Raw genomic sequence first — 25,713 nt, 5'->3', positions numbered from 1 at the left:
TGAAGCTGCAAGCACAGAAGGTTGGCTGGTAAAGAAGTGTTAGAAAACCTATTTTGGCTGTGTGTTCTTCCGCTCCTTTCCTGTTGCTCTTTCTTCATTGCTTGTATTCTGTGATGGTAAAGAATATATAAACTAATTTTCATTGACATTTATCAAAAATTATATAGGCGTTTGGAGACTTGAGTTTGCTGGGCAGATACTTTTACTGTCTCTTCCCCCTCATAAACCACCTGGATCAGTTTAGACATGTTTTAGTACTGGTGGGATGTTGTGGGCCAGATTTTCTCTTTTGTGTTCTTAAATTGTATGCTAAATTTTCCATAACTGTAGTTTTTAATGAAATAGTTGCTTTCGTATTTAATTTGTTTGTACAATTTGCTTGCAGTGTTTAAACGTTACCCAGCTGCTAAGGCACTATGGCCTGGAAACCAGCTCTCCAATCTCTCCTGAATTGTTTATATACATGTGCCCTGCGTTGCTGTACCAGATTGAGAGGCGGCTTTGTATTGTACATTATGATGAGCTTGAAGATTTTATGAAAAGTAAAAATGCGTCAATGGAAAATAAAGATAAAACAGGTGCATCAGGTAGGTGTGCAACATCTAAAGCCTTCAAAATTATTTTGCATTGTAAATATTAACTTCAAAGTTTGAAATGTCATACAACTTAGCATTGACTAGAGTAAATGAATAGTTGAAGTGTCGTGTGTTAGAAGAAATTTGAGACAGCATGCTACTTCAAGTCAGGAGACAGAGTATCCTGTTTGCAGCTATAATAGCTTCTCCTGTGTAACCATGGCTCAGGGAGCCATACCTTTCTTTCTTGTACCTTTTAATCCTTTTCCATTATTTTCACTTTTTATTTAATGTTTGCTTATTTTTATTTCTTTTTTTTTTTTTTTTTGGTGTTCTGTCATTGAGGCCTAATGTCCTGGCATTGGGCCGGTGGTCCAGGCATGTTGGCCTGGTTTATTCCCACATACCTGAGGAGGTTGGACTCTCTTGCAGGGACAGAACCTTTGGAGCTAGAAGGACCTCTAAGGAGCAAGTCCCACCTGCAGTCTGGATTATTTCCATCATTTAAAATATGTCTTTCTCTTGGTATGACTGAGGCAGTCCACGTGTTTATCTCAAAGGTGCAAAGTTGCAGTGTTACTTTGGCACAGATTTTCTTAATAAATTTTACCTGGATGTATTCATTCAGGAATAGAGAACAGCACTGTCATCATGGCTCATTCACTGGAAAACAAGATTTCAGGTGCTACCATTTTTGTATTGTAGCAGTGATGCAAATTTGTAGATATAACATCCAGAGTGTTTTCTGAACTTAGGAAATAAGGAGACTTAAGCAAGATACAAGAGCACTTAAATTGCTGTTTCTCACAACACTTCTCTTTTCTGATTTCCAGTGTCAGTTATTCTATACTACTCCTCTCTTAAGCATACAAGAAGTATTCAATCAAAATCCTCTGTTGGCAGTTTTAATTTTTTGTGTGTGTGCCTAGAGTAAAAATCAGTAGAGATTTTTTTTTTTCTTCTTACCATAGTTCTAAGCTGAAATATTTTTACTCTTGTTAAAGCAGTTACTTTAAGGGCAGCATCCATTGTTGTGATTTCATGATGAGTATACTTTTAAAATATATGGTTACTACTGCTATCTGTCATAAATTATAATGGAACTGTTGACAGATGTTTAGCTGTGGTGAAATATTAAAAATCTAAAAAATATTGGGTACAGTGTCCATGTTTTAAAAATATTGCTAATTGTGACTATTGATTAGGACATAGGTTCTTAATTAGCATCATTAGATATAGTTTTAAGTGACTGGACTACATTCTCATAGATCAACATCTGTTGGAATAAACATATTGCTGGTAATTTTTCTTAACAATGCTGGAGTCATTAAAATAATTAACTTGTTACACATAAGTCTCCTATAGTGACACAGCTGCTATCTTGTTAACTGTTAAAAGGTATCTGTAAATGGAATATATCGTGTGTTTTATATGGCAGCAGTTTGTTTTGTGGGGTAGTCTCATAGCTGACCCCTGCCTTATTACCAAGAGGATTTGCCAACTTCTGCCAATTAAAATGTTGAAACCATGTACAAAACCGCCATGTCGCACATGCTTTGAACCAGTTTAATTAGAAGTTTCTACAGATGAGTGATTCTTTTTAAAAGAATTTTCTTTTCTTGTAATGAGTAAGGGAGCTGATGAATAACTCAGCTTGAAGACCTTCAACATTTTAAGAGAGTTAATTTGCAAAAGTAGTGAAGCTTATTGTGAGCATTTAACATGTTTCACAGCATCTAATACCTTGAATATAAGTAAAGTATTTGCCAGTTAATTGTAAAAAAATTGGGTTTTAACTTACTGATTTGGCTCTGAAAACAAACAGTAACCTCTAAACTGGATCAGCTTGATGAGGTGATGGTAGCAGTTTCCTGGATACTGTTGTATTGACTGCAGTGGGACTTCAGTTGATGTAATAATCATTTTCCCTTCTTAAGTAAGGAAGTAAATCACAAAATAAGAAATCATAACTGGTATGTGGGGATTGTGGGAGGTGTAGGACAATTGTCAGTCATAGAGTAACTTAACCTGCAGGTTGTAGGATTTTACTAAAATGAGAATGTCTGCTTATCCAGGCAAATGTAAACATTTTTAGATAGAAATATTTGCCAAATCAGGAGGATGCAGACATTTTTAAACACTGGCTTTCTGTGGTTTTCTTTGGTTTTAATTAAAGCTTTCAACTTCCAACAGAACTTACAGACTAGTGCCGCTTCTATTCATCGATACTAACCTGTAAGGTTTCTGTGAGTTCTGACAGTGCAGTTCTCTAAAGCGATGTAATTTAATTAACCGATGACTAAAAACGTGCGAAGCTGTGTTGGGTTTTCTTTCTATAACATCCTCTAATAGAGGATTTTCAAGGGCTTATACACACAGCTGAGCTTTCACAGTGTGCCTGTTGGAAGGGGTGGCATCGTTACCGTTGAGGGCTCCTAAACAACTTACCTTGAGAAGAAAGGCACCCCCCCTACTAGGAGTCAAGCTAACAGAAATGGTACAAGTACAACAGCAAGCGATTTTCTTTAAACATGGAGATCAGTTAGAGCTGTTGATCAAAAGTGTTTCAGATCAGATTTGTCTTGTAAATCTGCCTGTGCAGATGCCAGAGTTCCCTGGAGCTTCCCGCGCCCGACCCCAGGAAGGCTTTGCTTTGGTGGAGCCTTTCTGTTAGCCTGCGCTCCCGTTACAGCCCGCAGTGCCCGAGCCGCCCGCAGCCTGCCAGGTGCCTGCTGCAGCAGCTCTCTTTTGTTTGCCACCCACTGTCTGAACAGAGGTCCCTTACTGAAGAAATTGTTTGGTCACCTCCCTCTTGGTTTTTCCACAGAAATATTTTATAAGCCAGTGCATAATAACTTCACCTCATTGACCAGGCTTTATACAGTATCCCTAGGAGCGTTACACACCAGGATCTTGAATAATTTAAGAGCTCTTGCAGGGTTCATACTATTTGCATATGAGTTCCACTTCCATAATATTTTAGTGTTTTGAACACTGCAGTTCAATGAAGTCCTTCAATAAAATTCTGTGTCAGAATTTTGTCATACCTCTTCCTCAGCAGTCCTTTTGGTAAGAGTATGTGTACATATATGTAATTGTGGGGTCTTGCACAGCTTTTGTATATAGTAAGTGTTTTGTCATTGACTTGACAGCAACCTTTTGCTGATAATTTGGGTTCCATGGCGTTTTTTAAGAGTTTAAACAGAGGCAGAAGCTGGCAACCAAGATCTGAGAGATGCACAGACTCCGTACGCTAGGTCTCATGTACCTCATCTTAATCATGGTGCCACGTTTAGATGCTGTATCATTCCTAAGAGTATGTAAGCCCTTCAGAGAGGCGTTTGCCAAATCTATGCTAGGATATATGAAACCTAAGCTAGTTTGAATAATCTCTATTTGTCTCCATGTAAGGCTGTTGCTCATCTAACCTGGCATTTAATGTCATGATGTCTGTGTCCAGGTTGGAGATCCAGTGTCCTGCCAGATGACTGTGTAATTTTTATTTGGGCTACTTGTGCATGCATGCACGATACAGTATTGAATTACAAGTCCATGTATGGTGTTTCTTTCAGCAGAGCCTGTAAATCCAGCGTCTGTGATTGAAGCGCGCTGGGGATGAACCCAGGCTACGTAGTAGTGGTAGTTTGGTCGGCAGGGTCCTGCTCCCACTCTAGACCTGCTTTTATATTCTCATTTTCCAGTCTCTGTTCTTTTAGTTCCCATCTGATGGCAGCCTTTGCCTTTTTTACCAGCTTTCCCTTTTCCCCTTGATGTCAGTATGCATTTCGGTGCATGCCGCATGCTTTCTAAAGCTTTTTCCCATCAGGTTTTCCTGGTGGATATGCTCTTGGACCCTTTGCATTTGAATTGGATGGTTTCCATTTCTGCACTGTCGTGGAACGACAGCTACAGACTGTGTAAGGGTGAATGTCCCAAAATAAAATTTTAACTGGCAGATATTGTAAGTTTTGGTGCTGAGCCGCCAGGCCTGCAGCAGCCGCAGGTCCACTGGCAGTCTTGTCACATCTGATTTGTAGCATTTTTGGTACAGACAGAATTCACGGGACATTTGACTGCTAAATTACAAGATTCATGGAGCAGCTACAACATCCTCACTCCTCCTGTCTCCTCTCCTTCCCCCCCATTTCCCAGGACATTTTCCCCCCTGCATCAAAGGCGAGTGGACCCTCATAGATGTAAAGAGAAATCAGATTATGCACTGAAGCATGGAGATGCTAATGATTTTAAATCAGGAATTGTTAATTTTAATGGAAGTTGCCAAACTGTGTAGACATTTTTGATTAAAAATGAAGCAAGGAAAAAGCCTGGGAAAAACCTGAAGTGTTTAGGCTAAAACTTTAAAACAGGGGTCCTCAAACCTTTAACCAGGGGGCCGGCGCGGATGCAGTGGCAGGCAGTCATCTGCGGCTGCTTGGTTTCCCCCCCCCAACCCCTGGCGGGGGGGGTTTCTGTAAATACGGGCGGGCGGATTGAGGACCCTGGGGGGCCGTATCGGGCCCATGGGCCGTAGTTTGAGGACCCCTGCTTTAAAATAAAGGGGATGGGGGCAGCGGGGGGAGTTCAGATTGAGGAAATGATGTTCATGAAAGTTCTCGGCCCAAACAGTTAATGTTTGTAAAATAGAAGCACCAACTAACTATTCCTGTCTTTGGGACTGTGAACCTTTTGAACTGTATTGTTGGAATTATCAGTTTTTACTTATTGGTCTTTGACTTCTGTGATGGGAAGAAACAAGGGAAGTGATAGAGAAGTAGAGACAGAGGGGAAGAAAACGCAACAGTTTTTAATTCGTAGCCTTACTGGTGACTTGGAAAAGCAGAAGAAAAAATATTTTTATTAGGTGAGATGCTGACTGGAAGCGCCATGTTGTTTTGCTCGTAAGATCTGTTTCTTGTGTAATTTCTTCTTTTCCGTATCATACAGGGATTTGCACATCTTCCCTTATTAACAGGATTATCTTGAGTGTACCATATCCCATTATCACTTTTTCATCTAATGACAACAGTAGAAGTTCTCAGAAAAAAGAGATACTGCTTTTTGTTGGTAGCAAGTTGCTTTCAGCTCTTCAAGCTCTTATTATAGCACTTGACTTTCAAAATTTCTCTGTCAAAGGTTGTCTTACTTCTCGTGAATAAAAATGTGTTTCAAAGCGCCAGGTGAAAAGAATGATGCCTAACCGAGCATGTTGCTTCTAACAAAGGAGGGGCAATATTGATTTCAGGAAATTTTGCATCAGAATTGTGTAAAAACCAAATGTTAAATATTAACTTAGTGCTTGCAGAGCCCTAGTTAAGTACCAGAGATGTTTTTGTTCCAACATGGAATCTTTTGCTTTTTGTGTTTCATCAAGGGCTACAGAGCTAAGCCTGGAACTCAGAGTCAGGAAGAATTGCTGGTTTTAGCTGATTGCCTTCTGATGTCCTTCACTATATTCCACTGTACTCTGAACCAGCCTCTGTGTTTTTTGTTGTGGACTTCAGTACTGCTTTCCTATTTTTCAGCACTTTTGAATGAACAATGACACAACTTGAGTTAAAGGAAGGTCACCTTCTTAAGAGATAGCTGAAAGTCATTTATCAGTCTTAAAAGTTTTACAAGTATTGTTCTGATAACCTTTCTGTGTTCATTTCTTCCCACAGCCTGGTTTTGTGGTATCATCTCTATCACCGTCATTAGCCTGCTTTCCTTGCTAGGTGTGATCTTGATTCCCATCATTAACCAATGGTGCTTCAAATTTCTTCTAACTTTCTTGGTAGCTCTGGCTGTAGGAACAATGAGTGGAGATGCACTACTCCATCTGTTGCCACATGTAAGTACAGTCTCTTTACCTTTTATTCTTAACTGTAATTTCATGGAGTATAGAATTTTCAAAGAACTGTTTGACAAGTATCAACAAATAAATGTTCAGTGATGCAGAGGTATCTTGACTTGAATATGAGGGGCATCCCGAAACAGAGTCTTGAGACTTTCTGTTAACTAAAAGAAAGGAAATGTGTGTTTCTGAAAGGAAAAGGAAAAAAGAAGTTGCGTATTCATAGTTTAACGTCTGCCACAGTATTTTAAAACACCTAATGAGACCAACAAGAGTATTTTAAAGTTAGCAGTATTATTGTCCTGTGTCCACTGGTACTTGTGTCCGTACCACTTAGAACTAGGTCAGAAGGCTTAACCTTTGTGGTTACTAGCTTTTGGGGAGAAAGTAACCTCTAACTTACTGAATCGAGATACTATCCAAGTTCCTAGGAAGGTAAGCAGTTTTTAATTTGTGATGGTGTACCATAATTTTTAGAAGGGGAAATGTTTCCTAAAATTTTGTTAACCTTGATTCTTTCATCAAACAGACTGATGTTTACAGGTTTTCTTTGTGTAAATTTTAATACAAATCTTTGTTCATGCTGTTTTGGTTTTTTGAATATTTCAGATCAGAATTGAGGTTGTAATTGACTGTAATAGTTTTAAAAAATCATGAGTTTTAAAAAAAACATGAGGTTTGGTTGCTAACGGGAGTATAGGATGGTAATTCCTTGTGACGTTTCTGAGTGTTAGTCTCATTATCTTCAGCATTATGACAGAAAAAAGCTGAAGCTAGATTATCTCACACACACACACACCCCGCCAAAATTTCCCAGAAGAATGTTTTTTTATTTGTTAAGGTAATGAATAGTCTTAATGAAAAATATCTACGGTAAATTGTGTTTGTAGTAAACAAACAAACAAACAAACAGAAGAAAACCCCTAAAAAACCCCACCACAAACCAAACTACAAGACCAAACAAATCCCCCCCCCAAATGAACCCACAACCCAACTTTTCAAGTCTTTCTACGCTGCATTCCTGGCAGGGGTACCTGTTGTTTCTTCTGAGCTTGGAGCCATTTCAGTCTCCTGATTGCACCATGCTGTGTTGTTATTTTCTCACCCAATAGTCCCATGGAGGCCACAACCACAGTCACCACCATGGCCAAGGTCATGTTCATGAACATAAGCGTTCTCATCGACATGCCCACGGACACGGAGCACGGGCTGAAGGCTTTCTAGAAGAGAATGATCCAGTGCTGAAAGGTCTTGTGGCACTCGGAGGCATTTATGTTTTGTTCATCATTGAGCACTGTATAAGAATGTACAAGCATTACAATAAACAAAAGGTACGCACTAAAACTGCATGCTATTTTAAAATGTGTCCCTGAAGTTACCTTCTGAGCGCTGAGGGGTTGGCTGTGGGAAGAGGCATCATTCTGTGACTGTGAGCAGTGCCGCTGCTCTGCGTTCTGTTTGGTTTTTGAGGAAACCCTTTTCTAGAAGGGCTTGCCTCTCTTAACAAGGTCATTTGGTAAGTCAGAGTAGAGATCTGACAGGGGAGGGAGCAGCTTTTTGGCCAGCTGTATTTGGAGGTATCTTGGTAAAAGAGATTACAGCTCTTTCTCTAAAGCACCATGATTTTTTTCAAAAGCGTGAAAGGCTGTATGTAAGAAAGAACTGGTAATGGAGCCAGACAATTGTCAGACAATTTTCAAGAAATTTAACTGTACTGTTAGTTAATGATGTCAGTGCAACAGAGGTATTCAGGTTTTCCACAGGAGAAAATACTAAAATTTGCAGACCTCCTGCTTTCTGTAAATTGCCAGTCAAATGTAAACTCGTCTCCCTGAAAACGGTTGGATTTTGAGGGCTGGGAGCATGCTGTATTCATGGTGGTGGCATAAAAGGAGAGCGAGTGCCTCGGGAGAGGGGGCACGGGATAGAAATTCAAGCTGCCGAAGAGACATATGCTTTCAACAGTCAATATAAATCCACTCTTAACTGTTGCCTCCGTCATTTGACTTTGAGGAGAAAATGATGTTGGTGAAAGCTAAAGCGGCTTCTCCCCAAATGAGGGTGGAAAACACTAAAGTTCTCTGTTTCCGCATCAGACTTGCAGCCTCAGCTGGGCAGGCAGCAGCAGATTTTCGGTGTTGGGGGAGGCATTTCTTAGACCTTTTGATAAAGAGATAAAAGCTGTCACACTGGCCATATCTTCTTTGAGATTGATTAAGTAATTAAATCCCTTAGGCTGCTTTCGCAGATCTGCGATCTCTGTTGTACAGGCTGCAGACAGGAAAGTGGCGTGCTTTTCTCTAAAGGAAAATACAAGGAAGTCATAGGAGTATAAAAAAAAAATTAAAAGTAGAACAAAATAGAGGAGCCGTTCTTGCTGCATGCTTGCTTTCTTGACCAAAATAAGCAAATACAGTAACTGCACAGATGTGTTTCTGGCTGTTGGCGCAATCCATGTCATAATGTGCTGCCACTGGAGCGAAGCAGCGCCGGGGTGAGAGCGAGGGCCTGTGGTAGGTGGCGACCAGTTTCCACTGGGATAGGCATCCTTGGTGAACCTTAAAAAGCTTAATATTCTGTAGTCACATGCTTCTGTTAGATGTATTAAGAGAGAGCAACTTAGTCTACTTTGAAGAGGTTTTTGGACGGTATTTCAGTGTCTTTTATTTCCATCGGTGTCCCCTCACAAACCAGATGTTACCTGTTTGCTGTTGCAGAGTAAGCAGAAATGGTGCAAGAAAAAGCAGACTGAAGAGTCACCAATTGGAAGGAAACTTTCTGATCACAAATTAAATAACAGACCAGATGCTGACTGGCTTCAGCTCAAACCCCTTGCAGGTAGGCATTTATTTTCGGAATTTTCTCTGATTATGAGATTCAAAGTAATGGCATGTTACCTATGGCATGTAGCGTGTAACCTCTTGTACAGTTTTGCTGCTATTATGCAAATAATTGTTAATAAGACTTAATAGGCTTTCCCTATTAAAACTTTTTTTTTTTATTTTGTTTTCCTTAGATCTGAGTGCACTCAGAACACTTCCTAATATGCCATAGAAATGGTTCTCAGACTTCTGAAGCAGTCAGGTTTTGGGTGGCTTGGTTCTTTGGTTGCTTTTTTTTTTATTATTTCTTTGGGTTTTGGGGTGTTTTTTCGTTAAGCTGTGGCTGACTAGCTCAGCCCTGGCAAAGCTTAGATCAAAACTGAACACACACTACCTGAAATTCCAGCCTCTGGCCAGTTATGAGAAGGCTAAACAAAATGAAATTTCTTTCCATAAATATAACCAAGAGTCCTGAATATTCCTCAGATATCCAAAATGACTTGCATGTATGTTCCTCCGTGACAGTCCGAGTGCGCGCGCAGTGCGTACCCTGAGGGAACGCCACATCACCCTTCTCAAGGGGGCGAGGGGAGGGGAGGCCCTTTGCTTCATAAAATTCCCTCTCTGTTGCCTGCATGGCTGCTGAACTAATCTGTTGATGAAGAATCCGTAGGCATAAACAAATGCAATTTTGTTAATTGGGATGGTTTGTAGAAGGGAGAGTTAGGGCTGTAGCCTTCTCCACTCAAACAACTGAAAATGGGATTTGGGGCAGTGGCGCAGAAGGCGGGAAGGCTTCCAGCGGTGAGGGTGGTGGCACATCTCTTTGAAATGGCTTCCTCTTTTAACGGGCAATCAGGGGAATTTTGCTGCTGCTAACATGGAGCCCGCCCCGGTGCTCTAACACGGCCCCCCTGAAAGGGCACTCTGCCGGGCAGTACAGGAACCCAGTGCTGGATTTGAATGTTGACCTGCAGTGCCACTGCCGCTGACCTGAATGGCCGTTCCGTTTCTTTTTAAACAGCTTCCAAGTGGTGTTTAAGAGCTTGTTTACCTAGACCTCTTTGCTGCTTCGGTACTCTGTGCCTGGGTTTTAATTCCACTTACTGTTTGCTTGGTTTTGACTCTGGAATGTATTTGTTGAATTACTGTGAGCTAATAACTTCATTGGCCAGAACCGGGTATTTTTCTGCCACTGATTTTGCTTCCTGGAGTGTAGATTGCCAGTTTCATTTATTTATTAATACTTCAGTAATATTAGTGGACTTGCGTGTCTTCTGCACTGTTTTCACTTTGTGTTTCTTTGTCAAAATGGCTTGGACTGCTAGCAGGGCAGTGAGCTCACTGTGACACACGTGTCCGACACAAAGCTGCACACAATGCAGAAACTATTTGAAGATCAGTTGTATCGGTGGCAGACCCTGGTACGCCTCAGGGAAGGTGACGCTGTGACCCGTATGGGCGTGCATCGAGAGCAGCCAGTTAAGGTTCCCCGAGCCACTGTGGTTCCACCTGCAGCACATAAGACATTTTTATCATTCTGGCAACTGTCCTTTTCAATGTTGAACCATAAATTTTGTCAGTAGCGAAAATACAGATGCAAGCCAAGGTCGGGCTACGACTGACGTTGTGTGCTGTGGATACAGTGCCGTTGCCTTGTAGTAGAGACTTCTATATGCTGGACGTGCAAATTAATGAAAAAATGGGGCAGTGAGAGAGTTATTTCTTTGGCTGAACATTGACAGCAAGTTTACTAGATTGGGATGTGTTAAAATACTCTTTCTGCTTTTGCAAAGCAGTTAAATTCTCAGCTGCATGATGCGGTGGTGGCTGGTGATGCAGTAAGGATTAATGCAGTGTCTCTCTCAACCGGCTTCGATGCAGGAGCAGATGACTCTGTTTTATCTGAAGATCGACTCAATGAAACTGAACTGACTGATTTAGACGGACAGCTGGAATCCCCTCCCAAAAACTTCTTGTCTGTCGAAGAGGACAACAATATGCACCATTCTCACAACGACGTTTCACGTGCTGCTCAAGAGCGTGACCTTCACGATTCAGAGTACGACAGCCATGGCGAAGATAAAATGATAGCTAGAAAACACAGTCACCACTGGCATCACAAACATTCCCATCATTCCCATGGCCACTGTCATTCTGGAAAAGACCTGAAAGATACTGGCATAGCTAATATTGCTTGGATGGTAATTATGGGAGATGGCATTCACAACTTTAGTGATGGCTTAGCAATCGGTAAGCAAAAGCACTGAGTGTTTCTCAACACTTTCTTCTTACCTTTAGTAACTTCGGTAATATTTTACTTGGCAGTGATCACGGGTAAGGCTTCCAGCTACCTCCTGTGGTTACTGGCATGGTTTACTCTCCTTGGGAGCACAAATGAAAAGGCCATCGGTCGTAGTAGTCTTCCCCTTGTTAATAGGCTGTGACTGTGGCCACCGAGGTTACTGTATGGGTAGCAGTGCCAGCAGCAATCTGCCAGCTCACGAGAGGTGCAGGCAAACCTCCGTATGAGCCACGGAGCCTGTGCAATGCACGTCTGCTCTCTGGGTCCTAGTATTTGCCTTTGAGTAACGACAAAGTGCCTTTCAGTCTTAGTTATAATACTATTACTATTTCTGTTATTATTTATGCATAGAGTTATAAGGTATTTGTAAATAATAAATGTACTATGAGTCAGGTTACCGAAATAATAAGAGTACTACTTAGGACAATTTAATTTTTGGTTGAGCAAAGTATTGTTTCGGCTTATGGTCAGTATAGATTTATTTCTAGCCAAATGTAGAAGAAATTGAAGTACCAAACAGATTTCATTAGATTTATTAAATCACCTTTGGTTCACATAGCCCTCTAAATGTGATTCGAACTGTAAAAGATGTGAATTTGAATATATGCCATAAGCCGTCCAAGTGATGGTGAGAGTGCTGAAGTGTACCCTTCTAATTTCTTACTGAAGTAGCTCCTAGGAGTGGAGCACACAGGGTTCTGAACTACTAGCAGAAGGAACGTACCCATTCTGAAGGATGGGGGATAAGCTACTTACGTAGGGTCTAGAGTTAACAGTGCAATCTACTACAGTTTCTCCACTTTCTGCGGACAATTTCTAAAGAAACTAAACTCCATAAAAATTAACATTGTGCTTCATTTTCACATTAAACAGGTAAGACATTTAGACAGTGGCTTCTAAGGCCAAAAAGGATCACTGCGCCATCTGTTGAGAGCTTCACTGTATTGACACTCCATTTCTAAATATTCCTGTGTCAAGCCCAAACAGCTGATTCTTTGGGAAAATGTAGGTTTTAGAAAAGCATGTTCGTCTTTTTAATATATCACCTTATGAGGAATCCAGAGGAAAGTTAAATTTCCTCTCTGTCTTCAGATTGTGTCTTCTCTTTCTGCTTTATTTTGCCTGTTCTGACTGCTCACTGTAGGCTCTTCTTGTGCCTCTCTCTGCTACAGTACAGAAACTTAATACCAGTTTTCTCATCTCAGAATTATTTAAGGTATGATCTTAAAGCTGATAAAATTAAATTAGCTTACGGAAAAGTTACTGAAAGAGGTTTATGCTGATGTTTTTCTCCTCGTTATTTTCCAAGTCTGGCTTATTAATGTTGCTGATATGCTCTCTCCAAATAAGCATAAAGGAAATAGAGAGGTTACGGGTTAGACAGTAGTTTGGAATTCCAGCCTGGAAAGGAGAGAGCTAGGCTGCTGCTCATGTGCATTCTTAACTGTCCTGATGTACTTGAGAGTTCGTAAAAGTAGTGCTGTTTATTAGTTTGTTGCCTTTTATGTCTTTGTTTTGCTCAGTTGTGTTCTCCTCTCCCAGGATTTGTTTTTCAGGTAAACTAAGAAATAAAGTATGCAGTAGTAATGCACATCCAAGATATTTCCAGTATTTTCAGTTTATACACAGACAGGACACGGATGTAATGAAAAGTGTTAGAGTGTGCATTCTAACAGAAGGCTGTCATCTCTGGAAAGTCTGTTGATAATAGTAAAATATCATTCAAATTTTCTTTTTTCCTTTCCTCTAGGAGCAGCTTTTAGTGCTGGACTGACAGGAGGAATTAGTACATCTATAGCAGTATTTTGTCATGAGCTTCCCCATGAATTAGGTAACTAATTCTATAATCTCAATGTGTTCAGTGTCTTCATCTGTACAAAATATTTATCTGAAAGCCGCTGATAAGCACAAAGCAATGCAGATGCTGCAAGGGTGGCCAGAACTTCAGAAAGTAACAGCAGTATTGCCTCGGACTACATAATGAGAACATTAATACAGGATTATATTGGCCGGTACCTAGTTACAGCAGTTCTGTGAAGCTTTTTGAATATGGTTTTAAAAAAGTTTTTAGGAGCATACAGTTTACATTTTGGTGTTATACCTCTGCATTTTACAGAGGGTGTTTCACATGAGACTGTGTGGCATTTCCTTGAACAGAGTCAAGTCATTAAGTAAACACGAGCTTCCCTAAGTAAAATTCTTCATGGAGGTCTTCGGAAGATGCTTTATGCCAGTCGTTGCCGAGTCCCGCAGGTGTGGATGACAATTTAGGGTACAGCCCGTAGGCGTTGTTGCCAGTGCCAGTGATCCTTGCCCCCACACTGCACCACCTCTTCTTGGGGTTGGCTAACCGTGATGAAACCTCTTGTTTTCCTGGGAGCCATAAGGCACACGGCATGAGGTGTTAGTGCACCCTGGGACTTACAAAAGAGCACCTGGAGGGAGGAGCTGTGTCTTCTTTGCCAGTAACATGAAACTGTGCTAGCTGGAACTGTGTATGTACTCACAGCTCGCTTAGCTGACGAGCTGCTAGTTCTGATGGAGCAAAAGTAAGGTAAAACAGGTAAAAAAAAAGCCTTGGAGATGATGAGCGAAAGCATTTTATATAGGCAGATACTAAGTATAAGGTAAGTCCTGGGCACCAATGGGACGTAGTACAGCAGAGGTTCGTGGTTTGCCAAGGGTGCTGTACACTCACTAGGTAAGAGGAGCTGTGCAGTACAGAAAGGATTGCAGTATACATTGGCGTGCTTATAACTTGCTAGGTTAACATGAGTAGATTAACCTTGTGTAAGGGAATAGTTCGCTGTCCATATTTTTAATGTTGATTCTAGGTTTTGATTCTAGATTGAGCAATCAATTTCTAGCATATTGGACATGGGAATACTGTATTAATTGCCCTCAGGACTGCAGCTCATTTTCTGCTCCTCATATTTACAAGAGTTCAGTCTGAAGGGAGTAAAACTATCTGGGCTGATGACAAGATGAAAATTTAGATCTTTATAGAACGTCTGCCTCTATCAGGACCTTCAGCAGAGCTGTCCTGAATTAAAAATAGAACAGGTTAACCTCGCATGTCTTAAACCAGAGACCTGACTCGGCATGGACATGAAGTCATTCTTTCTGAATGTAACTCTTCCTTGCCTAGTGCTCTGTTTCTCAAATTCATTGTCACCTTCCGTGGGGACTGATGCACGCTGTCCTCCTTTTGAATTTGCAGAACGAGGCGTATATAGCTAAGAGGAATTTTCACAGGTGTTGACTGAAACTAAGCCTCTGTGTTTATGTGCCATGAAGAGCTTCTGTGAAGTCTGTAGGCACAGATGGATTCTGTGGGAGGACCAGATCTAGACTCCTCCACTGACCTTTAACCATTGATCGCTGTTACCTTTCTGACTACCAGCACAGTGAATACGCACCCTTAAATCACACTTTAATCAAGAGATTGCCACACATAAGTGCAGTTCCTACAAGAGTTGTCATAGCCTGTTGCCCAGTCTTCCTTTGAGCCTCCGTAGCAGCATTTTTACTTTGGCAGTGCCTTGGATTGGTGTCACAGTAAATGCGCGCTCATTTCTCTGCCTACTCTTCTGAGAAGCGTCGATACTAAACCCCCCCTGTGTTCTGTCCTCATTTTAGGTGACTTTGCTGTGCTTCTTAAAGCCGGTATGACAGTAAAGCAAGCTATTGTGTACAACCTCCTGTCTGCCATGATGGCTTACATAGGGATGCTGATTGGCACAGCGGTGGGACAGTACGCTAATAACATCACCTTGTGGATCTTTGCAGTCACCGCAGGCATGTTCCTCTACGTGGCACTGGTTGACATGGTAAGGTGGTTAGATTCTCTGTCACTTTTGCATTCCACACATACACCCAAGGACCCGAAATGGCACCTACGACAGAACTGGTTTTGTTACAGCACATAAAATATCTGTAGACAGTAGGTGGCTGTTTCTGTTCTATGGCTTCTTAAAATGTTGCAGATGCTTTGAAAGATGTAGTGAAGTCTTATAGTCGCTTGCCTGTTTAGGTTTCTGCTGCCGAAGTCTGCCAGTGACTTCTGTTAAAATACAGAAACTACAGGGGCGATGGGAAAGACGCTCACACTTCCCACTAATAAGCTAATAAAAATAGTAACTTCTCACTACAAAAATAGGATGATTCCCTGGTTTTGTGGATGGGCCATCAGATGCTGGAGTTCAATCAAGTACTTAAATTGTTCTCTAAAATTTAACCTTCATGTATTTGATTCTGGAAAGGTTAGTCTGAACCCTTAGCATGAGCAGCCAGTCATCCATAGCTCTTGCGGTGATTAGCTTTTTAAAAAGTTACCTGGTAGATAACTGCTGCTGCTTCAAGAACACAAAGGTACACTGTATTTAGTGTGTGTGCGCCGCAGATGCAGGTCTTTCAGGCAGTAAAGCACTTTAGCACATGCTACCAGTCCAAACTCAGTCCTGATTTTTCGCCTAAGCAGCTTGAGAGCTGCATTTAAATAAGCCGGTTTTCTCACTTCTTGTCTTTCCCAAGCCCAGCGATAATGAGATCAGTTTTCTTTTTTGGGGTATTTTGTAATGCTCAGCTCACTTCCCTGGATTTTTAAGGACAGATCCGGTAGCCAGTTAGATAGAAACTGCAGCCCAGCTAAAGCTTTAATTCACAAGGGTTCAGACAGCTTCTTGTGGGGTGGCTCCCTGGACTGCCGGCGCCTCGTTCGCAAACTGCTTTTCCCTAGTACAGACACCCAAGGCAGAGGCCAGCTTCCTCCCAGCTGTTACTTTGCTCCTCAAACAGACTAAGAAGCCACCTACCTATTGCCAGTAGATTGCTACCTGGATCGCCTGGTGCGGCTACACACTGCTTGTAGAAAAATACTGAACTGGAACTGGAGTTCTGGCTTTGAGGGATGCTCCAGCAGAGAGACCGTGGTGGGGAGTGTGCCCATGGTACTGGTTACGGTTAAATAACCTTTTTTTCTATCTCGAAGGGGTCTTTTACACGCTGTTCAGTGCCACACATGACAGCTGTCACTAGCCGTAGCTAAGCCTTCCACCTCTGCTCGTCACAGCACTGTGCTCTTCCTACGTTTTGAAACAGATGACAGAATATTCTTCGATTATTCTTAAGAGCATCTTAGCAATGTTATGTCTCTGTAGAAGCTGATTACAAAACTTGAATTAGGTGCAGATCTTCCATTCAGAAAACATGGAGGTGAGAACTGCAATGCTAGCACAACTCTCTGACCAGGTTTTGTATTACTTGGTGAATACAACTTTTGGTTTCTGGTTTATTAAAAAAGAAAACAATTTTGCAGCAAATCTTGCCTGCCAACATGAGAGCTATAGCAATCTTCAGTGAAGTCTGTGATTAGTTCATTTATTCTTAACGACTCAACAGTACTTTGTAGTTTGGTGTAGTGCTTGCTGTTAAACTGTCTGGCCTACTCTATAGGTGATAAACATTTTTCACACCAGTATATTTTTCATATATAAAATACTCAGTGGGTCAGCTTGAGCTGTGAGCTTTACGAACCTTTCTGAAATACAGCAATACAAGACCAGATGGGTAATGTATTTGGGGTTTTTAGCAGCTCTGCTGCACGGATGATTTGTCATTGTTGTGCCGTATTCAGGTCCTGGGAATAACCAGAACTATTCTAGCCTATCTAACAAGGAGCAGGAAATAGAGTTTACTCTACATGAAGTTTCCATTTTTGTTCTGTATTGTTTTCCTGTACCAAGTGTGTCTTGAAGGAATTCCTTTCTTTGTAAAACATTTTAAGTTACTTCTCTTCTGCATGGGTGGCTTCGTAAGACAGTTCATAAGATCTATTTTTTACAATTTTAAAGTCTGCTGTTATTTATTTGTTACTTTCATCAGTACTTTTGGACTTCTTTTCAAAGATGAGGAATATAAGGAATATTCAGAGCTTTCAGAATTTTTTTATAGCTTCACATAGATTTTTGCTTGAATTACTTGTAGGAATTATTCCCATATTTAAGAGGGACATGTATGTGAATATGTGTAAGCATGTAACGTGACAAATGACTGGCTAAGTTAATCAGCAGTTATTGTAAAGGGTAGATCTATACCAATGTAATTACTGTAGAAATAGCAAATTCTTTTTTATGTTTATTTGAGCATGACAATTTTAATTGGGTAAAAGACCCCGAAAGAGCAAAGACTGACAGACCGGTCTTTATCCTGGGGAACTTAAAAGTTCAAGCAGATATGTGATCTGGTAAAAGCTTAAGGGGTGGGGGGGGAGTCCAAAGGAAAGGCATCTCCAGGGTTTTTTGTAAATACATGACGTGCTCGTGTTTTGTCAGATGTTTTTGTGGTGAGGCAGAGTTTAAGCTGTCTCGGTGTATTGTTTTTATAACTGAATCCTGGAGTATTTATTCTTGATGATATATCATCCTGTAAACTTGTCTGTGTGTAAATGGAACAGAGATGACTTTAATCTGTTTTTTCCTTTTAGCTTCCAGAAATGCTTCACGGAGATGGCGATAATGAAGAGCACGGTTATTGTCCTGTGGGGCAGTTCATTCTTCAGAATCTAGGCCTGCTGCTTGGATTTGCCATCATGCTGGTGATTGCCCTCTATGAAGATAAAATTGTGCTTGACATCCAGTTTTGACCTAATTCTGGTAATCACTGTGGTTACAATAATGTTACTGTATGGCTTTGAGTCTGCACTGTTTCACTGTACGCACATTGCTCAGAGGAAAAGCGGTGGCTTGCACTACTTACACAAGTACAGTATATTCATTTCTGTGTAGATTAACTTCTGCTTTTTTTCTAATTCAAATCAGATGAAATATTGCCCAGTGCATCTTGTGAACTCAAGTGATCGACCATTAGGAGATGCTAAATGCGAGAAATAAATGCCAAGTTCAGTGTACTGTACAGGAAGCACTGCTTGCTTAAGAAAGAAGAAAATACAGTGAATGGTGTACTCCTCTGGGAAAATACCATTTCATTAGCACATCTGAAACGTTACAGCTGAAATTCATACCTCTGCAAGGAACCCGAGTAAGCCTTTAGTGCCACATAAGTCTTAAGTAGCGTATATATGTATCTCTCTATGTATGTGTAGAGATACATATATACACGCACAGATATGCATGCATATATATACGCGTGTGTTTGCGTAGAGATATACATTCATTCTGTGCTGATTCTTCTGCACAGTGGTGACTTGAAGTATTAAATCTTGGAACAGCACACAATTGGAAACCACTGTGCTGGTTTAAATTTTAGAAAAGAAACCCCCAAACCTTAAACACTGTTAAAATTCTTAGAATATGCATTAAGCTGCACTCCAGCGTTATAAACTTCGTGTGTAAGAAGGCAGGCTGTTGAATCTACTCTGCAAAGTGCTATGTTCTGTCGAGGATCCGTTTGACGATGTTTTTCCTGACTAAGATTTATTTGATGTTTGTTCCTTGATATTAGTAGGAAAATGCAAAATGCAGTAGAATTAGTGTTAGCTTGGGGAAGTCCCTGATGTTGGAGTTATTGAGCTATTTCTGGTTCTTTTTTACAGATGCTAAACATGTATTGTGTGCCACTTGCAGCATAAACTACTGAAGAATTGTGGCTGTGAATTTGTGCAAACTCTTTTACAGAGAATCCGTATGGGAATTTCTCCATTTTTTAAACTATTATTTTTGGACTGTTGTCTCCTCTTCATGTTAAAGCAATCCAAAGTGCGAGATGCTAGTTAGTTACAGAACCGGGGCACCAAGGTTAAATTATGCTCTGTGTATGTAGTACTGGTAGGTTATTTACAATACTGTAATTTCAGCTCAAAATCTGTTTCTACAATGCCTCGATAGCGGATGTTGTAGCACCAGCCGTTTCTGGCAGTACAGAGAGTATGTAAGATTTCTACTTCCAGCATAAAGGAGTTCATTTCTATGATATTTTTTTACAATTATGGTATTTAAATTAGATTATTAAAAAGCAGATGTGATAGATCCGTGGTATGTGTAATTTGGAAGGATAGACTGAAAATCTGGGCCTTAACTCGCTGGGATCAGCTGTCCTAGATCGCATTGTGCTGATACGCTTATATTGCCAGACAGGAGTTAGCTCTTTTTGTACCCCATCTCCTTAAAAAAACTGTGGGTTTGTGAGGAGTGCAAGTTGATTCTGCAGTACCAGTCCTAAGCATGGTAGTAGCCTTTTTTAAAACATACAGGTCGTCTTCTTTTACGCGTATGCCAGGTAAAAGCTGTATTTTGACTACGTGCCGCAAGTTTTGTTTCGGTCCGCTTGGTGCCAGTGTAGCTGCTAAACCCACCGATCCTAACGCCTTTACTGAGAGCCAGTCGGTATCTTCATGCCATTTCAAGTTCATGTGTCTCCTGTGGCCCTTATTTTGAAGCCGCATTAGTCAACGTCGTTTTTACCGAGAGCAGCTCGTGATTTTTAAAGCTGTCGGTTGGTCCTTGCCAGTATTTCTGCCTGACGCAGTACCAAGACGCAGTATTAAGGGGCCATCTCAAGGAGGGGCGCGGCTTCTTCAGTGAAGGAGCCAAAAGCCCGGCGTTCAGGCTGCAGCCGTTCCGCGCCCTGAACTCAGGTTTTCTTTTTGCTTCTTTAAACACGTCTGCTGTTGGACCTTAATTAGCAAACATGCCGTTGTTAGCTTCAGATTACTGAATTGCTGCAGTCTAAAGATCCCGGGTGCCATTTGTTTCAGAGTGCCCGTGTGAGGTCACTGAGCACCATTTTCGAAGAGACTTAACTGACTGGATACCTTCTGAGGATCTACGTTTAAACAACCTATGTTTCCTGTAAATTAAACTGACCCTTATCTCTCCTTTTCCTGTTCATTCTGTCGAGTATAAGGGGGTCTTTATGTGGTTGAACTGGTATTTTGTCAAACCATTTTTTAAAGTTTATTTCTTTAAATCCTTTTACAAATGAAGATTTCTATATTTCAGGTAGTCTATTTACTTTCGTATTAGTTGGACTAGGGTTATAGCTTAATACACTGCCTCTGTAGGAAGATAGTTAACTTCCTTCCAAGACCATCTTCAGACAAGGGAAAAAAGTGGTCCTTGAAGGTAGGTACTGTATTTTTCATTAAATATGGGTTGTTTCCTTTTATTTTCTAGTATTTATTACAAGTTACGAAGAGCAGTGTAAGAGCTGTGACTTCTGTATGTTTCCACCAGTATTGAATTCCAAATGATTCTAACGTACACTTCTGAGTCATGTTACAGACAATCTGAATTCCACTACATTTCTACTTGGCTTCAACATTCCATTCTGCTTGAATCCAGAGTCTCATTTAACTTGTATTTGTTGGAGGGCATAAATGTTACTTGTATATTACAATGCTGTCACTGTGTGACATCCCATATGAATTTTGATGTAGATCACATTGCACTCAATCCGCTGTGATTATGCTTAGAAAATAATGTAGTTGCTAGATGCAGTGTGATTATTTTTTTTTAAAACTTTTTTTTTTCTTTCCCCTCCCTATTAACAATTGAGTCTATGGTTTAAAATGTGATTATGGTCCTATAAGATAACTTGCTGAGCTATCAGTCTTTTTGTTATAACTAAATCATTTTTTTAAAATTTTATAAAGCTGGAAATGATCAAATGCTGTTTTGTTCATTGTCAACAGTGTTGTGTTCATTTTATGTATGTTCCTTATAAATAAGGAGCCTTCAGAAAATAAAATTATTCAAGGAGCAGATTATTTTTGTTGGCTTTTATAAGGTTTTATTGCGCACCTTTGTATTTTAGTATTCTATTTCAAATCTCATGAAAGGCACGAATGAAACATCGTAAGCAAACCCATTTTGATTTCTCTTTATGTGGCATTCCAGGACTGACATGCATCCCTTACAAGTGATCTGGAGAATGCACCGACCTCCATAAACTGTGGTTATGAGTTTATGTGTTTATTGTGTTTATGAGTTAAGCTGGCACAGTAACGCCACACCCCGCCTGATCCAGTGTTCTTGCGGTTTGTCTGAAGGGAGGGCCACTGCGGTGACGAAGTTGGTGGAATGGCCTGTAGTTGACAGGATCCCTCTTCTCTCGCTGGTTTTGTACACGGGGGCCAGGTAACTTGGTCGCTGTGGAATGTCTGCTCTCTTACATGGCTTTAGCCATATCTGCAGTAAAGAATAAAATAATACTTTCCATTTCAGGTAAAAAAAAAAAAAAAGGAAACAGTTTTGGCTTGGCCAAAGTATTCTGACATTGTTGGGTTTTTGGTTGGTTTGTTTTTTAAGCCCTGGAAACTTGTTTCTTGTTTCCTCTTTCTTAGCAGATTGTCTCCCTCTCCCAAAACATGCAACACCAAACTTCCTGTCACTGTCATTAACAGGGTCTCAGCTCCTCTCAGACACTTTATTTCTATTTCAAAGCAAAACATTTCTATTAAATTATCTTCTTTTTTAATAATTATCCTGTTACTTCCTTGAAGACTTAGAACTGAGTAGTAATTCTACAGTATTTGTGGGCATATGCCACTATAAAATGTCACCAAACAAAAGATACTGACCACAGGTACTGTATCATAGAGGATTTTTGGATGAGATTCTCCTAGCTTCTTAGTTTGCCTGTTCCAGCGTGCTCCATCCAGGAACAGTCCGTGAACGTAGACCCCTGAATCAGTTGGAAAGATACCGCATTATGCAAAAACTGGAAACGTCCTCCAGCCAAGAGCAGCAGCTAGCGCAGCACACGTGGCTGTCGGCTCAGAGTGCGCGGGACTTTTTGTCAATCTTGTGTGTTCTAAGTGATGATAAAATAACTTCAAGACAATCTTGTCCTTTATTACAATCTACTATGATTACAGTTCTGTAAAGTTTTATAAAGTCATAATGTCTAGTGATACCCTAAGGTAGCCAGCCTTTTCTGAATGTTGAGTGACAGAGCTTAAAAATTATCCACAGTGCGGGACACTGTTTCTACAGTTGTCATTATTACAGTCTTCTGTATGTACTACCTCTGTCAGCTTTAATGCTTCCAAACCTGGAAGATTCGACCGTACAAACGGTCTTTCACTAGTTAGTTCACGCTGTTTCATTGCTTACGTTTCAAATTGCTTAAACCTTTCTAAAGTGGTTCACTAAAGCAGTAAAGAAAAAAGAGTATTTAAATGTTTCAAAAACGTAACTGTCTTTACTTTGATCTCATAATGACATGATAGAATGACAGCTGTCATTCCATCAGCTCTCCAGAAGCAAAAAAACCCTCTGTAGACTGAAAACTGTAACTCCTAAAACAAAAAATAAAGATGCCCAACAGAAAATGCCTCAAAACTTGACTGGACGTGCGTCTCCCAGGCAACTGCCAAGGCCGCCTCCTTCCACAACTTCCAGTCAAACCGCTCCTCAGGAAAGAGTACGAGGAACCGTTCCATCTGCCCGCCCTTCTGAGGAAGGGTAAGCTAACAAACGCACCTGCAACCGGAACCTAAGGGAAGTAATATATAATAAAGGGGTTTGATAAAAAATCCCCACTGGGAGCGCTCCTCTGTTACACATTGTGATCATATCCGCAAGGTATTTTCCTAGGGACAGTAAAGTAGTATACCCGCCTTCTCTACTTAACTGTTTGGTTTTCCTTGGCTTAGGAAATCGGGCGTCTTCAGCCATACCTGCCAACGGAGTCAAATAAAGGGGGGAGGGGAAAAGGGCAGGCTAGGTATCGCCGCAAAAGCCTGATCTGGTGTAGGCAGCTGGTGTTCCGTTGAACTCGCGTGCTACTCCTGTTGTATTTGCCTGCTGCTCCCAGGTGAGCTGAGCTCAGCAGTTCTTAAGGACTCTCAGCTGTCTTTGCCTCTTCACTTCTGGGGCATCTCATGGGAGCAGTGCATTGTGTGTGTTTTCTAGCCGAATTCATTAACTTAATTGCATAACTCTGAGCCTGCAAATTAATGCTATCCCTGAACGCATCAGCAAAGGCAGGTAATTTTGTCATGTATTTACTTACCATCTTCAGGAGCAATTTCATATTCCTTATCTTCCAGCACTTCATAGTCAAATTCCAGTAGGTCTATCGGAATGCTGTATTTTCTGGCATAGTTCTGCTGGGCACCTGTTAAGAACGCTTGAGGGAAGAAGAGTCCCGAGATCCAGAAGACTGGTGGAGTTCCATTTTCATACCACAGCTTCAGCAGCAAAAGAGAGAGGAGGAGAAAAGAAAAGAAAAACGCTTGGTTTTGTTTAGTTGATTTTGGGTTTTGTTTTAGTACTTAGGAAAGCAAGTATCTTCTAAATTAACAGCAGAAGTAATTTCTGCCTTTGTGAATCTGAAAGCAGAGGGACTCTGGCTGCTGCCGTCTCTTTAAAGTGTCACTAGCTTCTGTGAGAATCCTTGCCTGGAGATCCTTAGCTTGTATGAAGGACTTTGTCTGAGGATGTCTGTTAAAACACGCATCACCCTTGTCAGCTCATCAAACCCCCTTCCTCCCTCGTTAGTGAGGGCCCAGCGCCCACCTTTATTCTCTGCGCAAACGACAGTTGGTTGCAGGCTGTTTGCTCGTTGGAAGGAGCGTATTTCCCTTCCAGGGCCAAGTCGCCTGTTGTGCGTCCAGCACAGTGAAGGGGAGGAGGCTATGCGGCCTGAGTAAACTTCTGTTGATGCTGGGGTGTGTGCAAGGGGGGTTTGGGGTTGGTTTGGGGATATTATTTTTTTTGTTGTTCTGTTAATAGCTTTACACTGTGGAGGCCTCCATATAAATACGATTTCTAAAATGACAGAACTAATTGGATTTGGTCATAATATATGTGAGGTGTGTTGCAATGGCGAACATTTACTGCATGCAAGGACCTTTTTCTGATTGTTGCAAACATCAGTTTTGAATAACGTCTGAAAAAATTTTGCTACAATTATCTGTTGTTACACTGAATTACAGTGAAGACAACTAAAGTAGCTGTCTCTACTAGTAAGCAGTTTTCCTCCCAAGAAATCAAAAAAATAATCCTCCTAGCTAGTGGCAGTTTCCCATTTGTACAAGCTTAATTTCTGCCCTGGATCCTGTTCAAGAAACGGGGCTTTTGTTCTTACACCGACCGCTGGCAGGCTCGCTGCGGCTGCGAGTGGGACTTCCCGAGCTGTGCCTGTTGGGTGACGCGTGTCCAGAAATACAAAATAGAAGCTGAAATACAGAGAATGTCACGCAGAGTGGCTGTCCTGATAGACCTGAAACCAGATGCTGCTTTTGATTTTTTTATTTTTGTTCCTAGAGCTTTTGGCTATCCTGGGACCTGTTCTTACAACAGGCATGGAGTAGGCAACCTGCCATGAGATTGGTTTTCTTCAGTGGATTGAGTTTACTGAGCCACAGAACGGTGCCCAGACTCTAGACGTTGCTCGTTTAAAGTCGGTTTGGGGAATCTGCACTCTTAGAGGTGACAGAACCCCACCGATTCTCCCCAACTTGCCCAGCTTTCTTCCCCAGCACTCTACTGAAAGCTTGGTACTTGAATGTAAGATTTTATGTTAAAACGTTTTACTGATATAATTTTGCACACTAGAAAAGAAACTCTACGCTATTTTCCTTAGTTCTGTTTTACTTAACTTCATTACCACCAGATCTGTATGCAGTTTAGGTAAATCCCCTTCAGACGGCCAGTCTCATGCAGTATTACTGACGTGCTGGAGCTCTGCGGGGCGCAGGGTACGCGGCACAATGCCGGGGAACGGCCGGACGGGACGGGGGTGCCCATGAACTGCACTCACCTGTCAGCGGCTCAGTGGAAGAGGGGGAGGGGAGGGGGTGTGGGGATGTGTGTGCACGCACGCGTGTGTGTCCGTCCCCTTGTGGAGACGTCGCCTGACATCAATAGGCAAAAATAATACGTGGCATTGAACAAATCCGTGCAAATAGGGCGTGCTCACCTGTAAGAACTTCAGTCGGTTAAGGAAGTCGGTCACATAGCTGCCCAGAGGCTTGAGGCTTGGGTAAGACTTACTCATCCACAGTCCTGGAATTTTGCCTTTCAGAATGCTGTTAACCACTTCTTCCAGTTCAGCAGACATCACTACTAGCCCCTAAAAGAAATTTTGGAAAGGAAGATGTCGAAATACTTTGTGCAACAGGCTTGCTTTAATGATTAAAAATCAACGTAGCGCTCTGTCCAACAGACGTTATAAACTTTTTGGCAGGAGCAACACTGAAAACAAGAATAACGG

The 25,713-nt window shown here is 41.3% G+C and overlaps 2 protein-coding genes across 5 annotated transcripts in view; one reads left to right on the top strand and one right to left on the bottom strand.

The window, feature by feature from the left end:
- The window catches only part of SLC39A10 (solute carrier family 39 member 10), a 53,538-nt gene extending 32,282 nt beyond the window's left edge, over positions 1–21,256 (top strand). For 2 of the 4 annotated variants that reach the window (XM_056350147.1, XM_056350146.1), the window contains exons 3-10: positions 386–587; positions 6,236–6,405; positions 7,521–7,739; positions 9,126–9,246; positions 11,115–11,483; positions 13,286–13,366; positions 15,175–15,365; positions 18,020–21,256. In XM_056350147.1, the coding sequence (XP_056206122.1) occupies positions 386–587; positions 6,236–6,405; positions 7,521–7,739; positions 9,126–9,246; positions 11,115–11,483; positions 13,286–13,366; positions 15,175–15,365; positions 18,020–18,178 (1,512 nt within the window). In that variant the 3' untranslated portion in view covers positions 18,179–21,256. The remainder of the gene's footprint in view (positions 1–385; positions 588–6,235; positions 6,406–7,520; positions 7,740–9,125; positions 9,247–11,114; positions 11,484–13,285; positions 13,367–15,174; positions 15,366–18,019) is intronic. The other 2 variants (XM_056350148.1, XM_056350150.1) reach the window with 2 other exon arrangements.
- Positions 21,257–21,273: 17 nt separating this feature from the next.
- Positions 21,274–25,713, bottom strand: part of DNAH7 (dynein axonemal heavy chain 7) — a 111,788-nt gene continuing 107,348 nt past the window's right edge. The window contains exons 61-64 of the mRNA XM_056350144.1: positions 25,420–25,572; positions 23,509–23,686; positions 22,073–22,176; positions 21,274–21,680 (exon numbers count right to left, since the gene is read on the bottom strand). Of these exons, the coding sequence (XP_056206119.1) occupies positions 21,474–21,680; positions 22,073–22,176; positions 23,509–23,686; positions 25,420–25,572 (642 nt within the window). The 3' untranslated portion in view covers positions 21,274–21,473. The remainder of the gene's footprint in view (positions 21,681–22,072; positions 22,177–23,508; positions 23,687–25,419; positions 25,573–25,713) is intronic.

This window comes from Falco biarmicus, chromosome 8 (assembly GCF_023638135.1).
Source record: "Falco biarmicus isolate bFalBia1 chromosome 8, bFalBia1.pri, whole genome shotgun sequence".
Lineage (NCBI taxonomy): Eukaryota > Metazoa > Chordata > Aves > Falconiformes > Falconidae > Falco > Falco biarmicus.
The sequence above is the reverse complement of the archived record's forward strand: the minus strand, read 5'-3'. Positions and strand labels throughout refer to the sequence as shown.